Genomic DNA, 6,114 nt, shown 5'->3' with positions numbered 1-6,114 from the left:
GAAGGAAGGAGAGAGGGAGGGAGGGAGGGAGGGATGGATGGATGGATGGAGAGAGAGAGAGAGAAAAAAAAGGCTCCACCTTCCAGTCTTGAGCGTCAGTGCCCGAAGAGCCAAAGCCAAACTTTTTGAGGAGGTGACATCCCGAGTGGGTACCATAAAGGGGGGGAGAGAGTCTGGTGATAGGCTGCTCAGGGATGTCCATCACTTGGCTCCTGTGCTATCAGCTGCGGTCGAGAGTGGAGAGAAGGCTTTGGGGAGAGGAGGAGGAGGAGAGAGGGAGGGAAGGAGGGAGGGAGGGAGGGAGGGCAGCATCTTCAGTTTATGCAGCTCCAACTCACACACACACACAGAGAGACAGACAGATAGAGAGAGAGAGAGAGAGAAGGGGAGAAGGAGGGAGCAAAAGCAAAGGAGAGGAAAAGCAAAGCGAGAGGTCTCTCCTACTGACTTCAAACCCAGACCCTGTTTCAGCACTGCTCCCCAACACACATCGCCTCTCTCGCTGTGGATTGCCTTTGAAATCGCAATCGAGGATAGGATTTTTTTTTCTTCTTTCGCTTTTTTTTATTTCATTATTTATTTTTTGTATTTCTTTCTCCACCCCCTCCCTCCCTCCCTCCCTCCCTCCTCTCCACCCCTCCCACCTCTCCTTCCCTCTCTCTCGCTCTCTGTTTTTTCCCCCCCCTTCTTCATCTTCTTCTTCTGCTGCTGCTGCTGCTTCTCTCTCTCTCTGTCTCCTGCGAAAAGAAATCGAAAAGGTGAGCAAAAAAAAATGAAATTAAAGATGTAGTTTTGCCTCCTCCTCCTCCTCCTCCCCCCCCTCCCACCACCACCACCACCCAAAAAAAAAGTGGGATGGGATGAGATGAATATATCCCTTTTTTTATCTCTTGGTGTATGTGCGTGTGTGTTAAGTGCAATGTGTTGGGTTATGTATGTGTGTGTGTGTGTTAAGTGTGCAATGTGTTGGGTTATGTGTGTGTATGTGTGTGTGTATGTGTTAAGTGTGCAATGTGTTGGGTTATGTGTGTGTGTGTGTTAAGTGTGCAATGTGTTGGGTTATGTGTGTGTGTGTGTTAAGTGCAATGTGTTGGGTTATGTGTGTGTGTGTGTATGTGTGTTATGTGTTGAATGCACATGCAGTGATTTGTTAAAAAAATTGCATTTTGCACATCGACACTCACACACAGACACACACACACACACACACCTTTGAATGTGTTCAAAGTGTTGGCAAATCCGGTATTTCTGCATAGTTCAATCGGCTGATGTCTAAATCTTTCTGCTTTGGCAGGTGATGTGTTTGTTTTTTTTTGTTTGCGTTTATGTGTGTGTGTGTGTGTGTGTGTGTTTGTGGGGTATTTCTTCTCTTCCCCCTTTTCCCCCCAAATAAAAACATAAGAGAGAAAACAATCACATTTCTTGCTTTTTGGTTGATTTATTCCCTCCTCCCAAAAAAAAGTGCAAAAGGACAATTTGTCAAAAAAAAAAATGAAGTCAATGAAACGATTTGCAAAATCGACTGGAAAATCCGCGACGCTTTTTATTTTATTTTTATTTTTTATTTCGTGTGATTTACCAACAGCTTTTTAATTAGTTTTTTTTTGTTTATTGTGTGTGTGTGTGTGTGTGTGTGTGTTTTTTGGGGGGGAGAGAGAGAGAGGAGATTTGCATTTGTTTCCTTCTCTTGCAAAAAAAACATTTTTTATTATTATTTGATTTGATTAAAAAATTAAATAAAAAAAACATTTTGCTTTGCTTCGTGGGTTGGGGAGGAGTGGAAGAAGAGGAGAAGCCGAAAGAGGAGGAGGAGAAGAAGAAGAAGGAGAAAAAAGAAGAAGGAGAAGGAAAGGAAAAGAAGGAAAGGAAGAAAAGAAAAAGAAGAGGAGGAGAGGAGAGGAAGAGGAGGAGGAGGAGAGGAGGAGGTGGTGGTGGTGGTGTGTGGGAGGAAAAAAATAATAATAAAAACCCAACTGTTTCAAGAAGTTGGTTGAAGCCCTCGTTCGCCTTTTACGCAGAAGGGAGAGAAAGAGGGAGCGAGAGAGAGAGGAGAGGAGAGGAGGGAGAGAAAGAGAAGGAGGGAGAGAAAGAAGGAGAAAGAGAGAGAGAGAGAGAGAGAGAGAGAGAGAGAGAAAGAAGGAGAGAGAGAGAGAGAAAGAAGGAGAGAGGAGAAAGAGAGAAGGAAGGAGAGAGAGAAGAAGGAGAGAGAGAAAGAGAGAAGGAGAAAGAGAGAAGGAGAGAGAAGGAGAAAGAGAGAGAGAAAGAGAGAAGGAGAGAGAAAGAGAGAAAGAGAGGAGGGTGGGGGGTCCCTGGCCGGCGGTGGGGATGGGGGTACCCGCTGGGCTGAGGTTGGCTGTGGCTGTGGCTGTGATCTCCTGCGTCCTGACCGGAGGCTTCGGGCAGGAGAGGAACTACACGGTGCGCGAGGAGTTGCCGGAGAACGTCCTGATCGCCAACTTGGTGCGGGACCTGAACCTGACCGCCGTGCGGGACCTGCCGCTGGTCTTCAAACTGGTCTACAAGACGGGCGACCGGCCCCTGATCCGGGTGGAGGGCAGCACCGGGGAGCTGTTCACCACCGCCAACCGGATCGACCGCGAGAAGCTGTGCGCCGGGGTCTACAGCGAGACCCGCTGCTTCTACGAGGTGGAGGTGGCCGTACTGCCCAACGAGGTCTTCCAGTTGGTCAAGATGCGGTTCCTGATCGAGGACATCAACGACAATGCCCCCCTCTTCCCGTCCACGGTCATCAACATCTCCATCCCCGAGAACACCGCGGTCAACTCGCGCTACTCCATCCCGTCGGCCGTGGACCCCGACGTGGGGGTCAACGGCATCCAGCACTACGAGCTGCTGAAGGGCCAGAGCGTCTTCGGCTTGGACATCATCGAGACCCCCGAGGGCGACAAGTGGCCGCAGCTGATCGTGCAGCAGAAGCTGGACCGCGAGCAGAAGGACACGTACGTGATGAAGATCAAGGTGGAGGACGGCGGGGTGCCCCCCAGGTCCAGCACCGCCATCCTCCAGATCACCGTCACCGATGTCAACGACAACCGGCCCGTGTTCAAGGAGAACGAGGTCGACGTCCACATCCCTGAGAACGCGCCCGTGGGCACCTCGGTCACCCAGCTGCACGCCACCGATGCGGATCTGGGCGCCAACGCCCTGGTCCGCTTTTCCTTCAGCAACCAGGTCTCCGGCCTGGCCAGGAGGCTCTTCTCCATCAACAACGCCACGGGGCTGATCGCCGTCAAGCAGAACCTGGACCGCGAGGAGTTCCCGGTCCACAAGCTGACCGTGCTGGCCAGCGACGGCAGCTCCACCCCGTCCAGGGCCGTGGTGACGGTCAACATCACGGACGTGAACGACAACGTGCCGGCCATCGACACCAGGTACATTGTCAACCCCGTCAACGGGACGGTGCTGCTGTCGGAAAACGCCCCGCTCAACACCAAGATCGCCCTCATCACCGTGACCGACCGGGACGCCGAGCTGAACGGCAAAGTCTCCTGCTTCACCGACCACGACGTCCCATTTCGCCTGAAGCCCGTCTTTGACAACCAGTTCCTGCTGGAAACCGCCGCCTTGCTGGACTACGAGAGCACCAGGGAGTACGTGATCAAGATCGTGGCTTCGGACGCGGGCAAGCCACCTCTGAATCAGTCGGCCACTGTGCTGATTAAACTGAAGGACGAGAATGATAACCCTCCTGTCTTTAATCAGCCCGTAATTGGGCTGTCAATCCCCGAGAACAATGCTCCCGGTACTCAGTTAACGAAAATCACTGCTACCGACGCAGACAGTGGGAAAAATGCAGAGATCACCTATCTCCTGGGTCCCAACACCCCATCCATCTTCAATCTGGACCGGAGAACAGGAATCCTGTCGGCTGTGAGGAGACTAGACCGGGAGAAGCAGGGCCGCTATGCCTTTACAGTGCTGGCCAAGGATGGAGGCAAACCTCAGCTGCAGAGCAATGCTACCGTGGTGGTCACTGTGTTAGATCAAAACGACAACAGTCCTTCTTTCACGCACAGCGAGTACAATTTCTACGTGCCGGAAAACCTGCCCATGTACGGGACGGTGGGGCTTATCACAGTTACAGATTCGGACGCAGGAGCTAACGCGGCTGTCAGCCTTTCCATTGTGAATGATCAAGGCTATTTTATAATCGACCCATCCACAGGGGTCATCAAGCCCAATATTACATTTGACAGGGAACAGCAAAGTTCTTACACGTTTCAAGTCAAGGCTGTGGACGGAGGTAGACCTCAACGTTCTTCAATAGCCAGGGTGACTATCAACGTTGTTGATGTAAATGACAACAGTCCAGTGTTTGTCTATCCCCCATCCAACTATTCTTATGAACTGGTGTCCATTTCTGCCAACCCGGGTTCAGTGGTGGGAAAGGTTTTTGCAATAGACAACGACACCGGGATGAATGCAGAACTTCGCTACAGTATAGTGAGTGGAAATTCCAGAGGGCTGTTCGCCATTGATCCGATGAACGGCAATATTACTCTGCAAGAAAAGGTGACTTCTTCGGACTACGGTTTGTACAGACTCGTGGTGAAAGTCATTGATTTGGGCCAACCTGAGTCCTTGCAAGCCATGGCCATGGTCCATTTATTTGTGAACGAGACCATTAACAATTTCACATACCTCCAGGACATGGTGCGGAAAAGTATGGAGACTCCTTTGGATAAGAATGTGGGTGACAATGAGTTGACCCCACAAACAAACGATTACATTAAGATCGTAATTGCCATCATAGCCGGCACTATGACCGTCATTCTTGTCATTTTTGTAACCGCTTTAGTACGCTGCCGTCATACTCCGCGGCATAAAGCTGTGCAGAAGGGCAAACAGAGTGGTGAATGGGTGTCCCCTAACCAAGAAAACAGACAGATAAAGAAAAAGAAAAGAAAGAAGAAGCGATCTCCAAAGAACCTTCTTCTGAATTTCGTTACCATCGAGGAGTCCAAGCCAGACGACCCTTCGCACGAGCACATCAATGGTACCTTGGATCTCCCAGTGGAACTGGAGGATCAAACTGTGGGGAAGTATAATTGGGGTACAAAGCCCACTACTTTTAAGCCCGATAGCCCGGATCTAGCAAAACACTATAAGTCAGCCTCTCCGCAGCCCTCCTTTCAAATCAAGCCAGAGACTCCAGTCCCGGTGAAGAAGCATCATGTCATCCAAGAGTTGCCGCTGGATAACACATTTGTTGTGGGGTGTGATTCCCTGTCCAAGTGTTCCTCGAGCAGTTCAGACCCCTACAGCGTTTCAGAGTGCAGTTGTCAGGGAGGCTTCAAGACTGCAGGGCCAATCCACACCAGACAGGTAATGCAGAGATTCTAGCTGGCCCTCACAAGAGATCTTGTCTCGGAAGATTAAAAGCCCGAATGGTCATGCATGGCTAAGGCATTGAAATAAATGTAAACAGCTTGTGATTCATCAATGTTTGAGAGAGAAATTAGAATGAAGTGGCATTTAGTTGGTGTTTATTGCTGAGTGGTTGTTTCAGCAATATTGACTCTAGGTGGCACTGTAGTACTTCCTGGCTGCAAAGCAAGCTGCCGCAGTTGTGAGTAGTGATGGGGCACTTGCAAGTATGCTTTGTCGTAGCAAGCACAGGAATCTTGAGATGTAGTGCAGGTGCAATGTAAGGCTGTACAAAATGGATCTTTTGGTTCCTGTTCAGAGACTTTGGCACTAGCAGTAAAGGAAGGGAGGAACAGACCACACATTACGCAGCAAAACAGTACTCCTTTATATTTGAAGAACAAAACCAGAAATAACATAACAGTTTGTGGTAAAACTGCTTGCGTCTCAGCAACTGCCTTTGTATGAGACAAATGCAATTTTGAAAGGAATGTTCTGTAATTTCTCATTCAGAATTTCTCAGGAGAAGGGGCTAGAGGTTTTTCGCAAACCTGTTTAAAACGAACAAGTAAATGTTGAATATGTATGTTGTGCTACACAAGCAAGTGGACATATGCACCATCCACACCTAAAATGTGACATGAGTTTAGAGACTCAGGCTTCTGAATCATCAAGACAGATGTTTGCAGGTATTCATGTTTTATTTTTGACGCCGTCCTTTTTAAA

General features: G+C 49.4%; 1 protein-coding gene across 1 annotated transcript; it reads left to right on the top strand.

Annotated features, from left to right (window-relative positions):
• Positions 1 to 2,322: 2,322 nt before the first annotated feature.
• On the top strand, positions 2,323 to 5,829 carry pcdh11 (protocadherin 11). Its single transcript, XM_007891864.1, has one exon. The coding sequence runs from the start codon at positions 2,326 to 2,328 to the stop codon at positions 5,362 to 5,364; it is 3,039 nt and encodes a 1,012-aa protein (XP_007890055.1). The 5' UTR covers positions 2,323 to 2,325; the 3' UTR covers positions 5,365 to 5,829.
• The last annotated feature ends 285 nt before the right edge of the window (positions 5,830 to 6,114 follow it).

The sequence above is a fragment of the Callorhinchus milii genome, unplaced genomic scaffold (genome assembly GCF_018977255.1).
Source record: "Callorhinchus milii isolate IMCB2004 unplaced genomic scaffold, IMCB_Cmil_1.0 Scaffold15, whole genome shotgun sequence".
NCBI lineage: Eukaryota > Metazoa > Chordata > Chondrichthyes > Chimaeriformes > Callorhinchidae > Callorhinchus > Callorhinchus milii.
The sequence above is the reverse complement of the archived record's forward strand: the minus strand, read 5'-3'. Positions and strand labels throughout refer to the sequence as shown.

Bases quoted from the DNA above. Each gene is read 5' to 3' on its own strand.
- pcdh11 (XM_007891864.1), top strand. From the start codon at position 2,326: ATGGGGGTACCCGCTGGGCTGAGGTTGGCTGTGGCTGTGGCTGTGATC.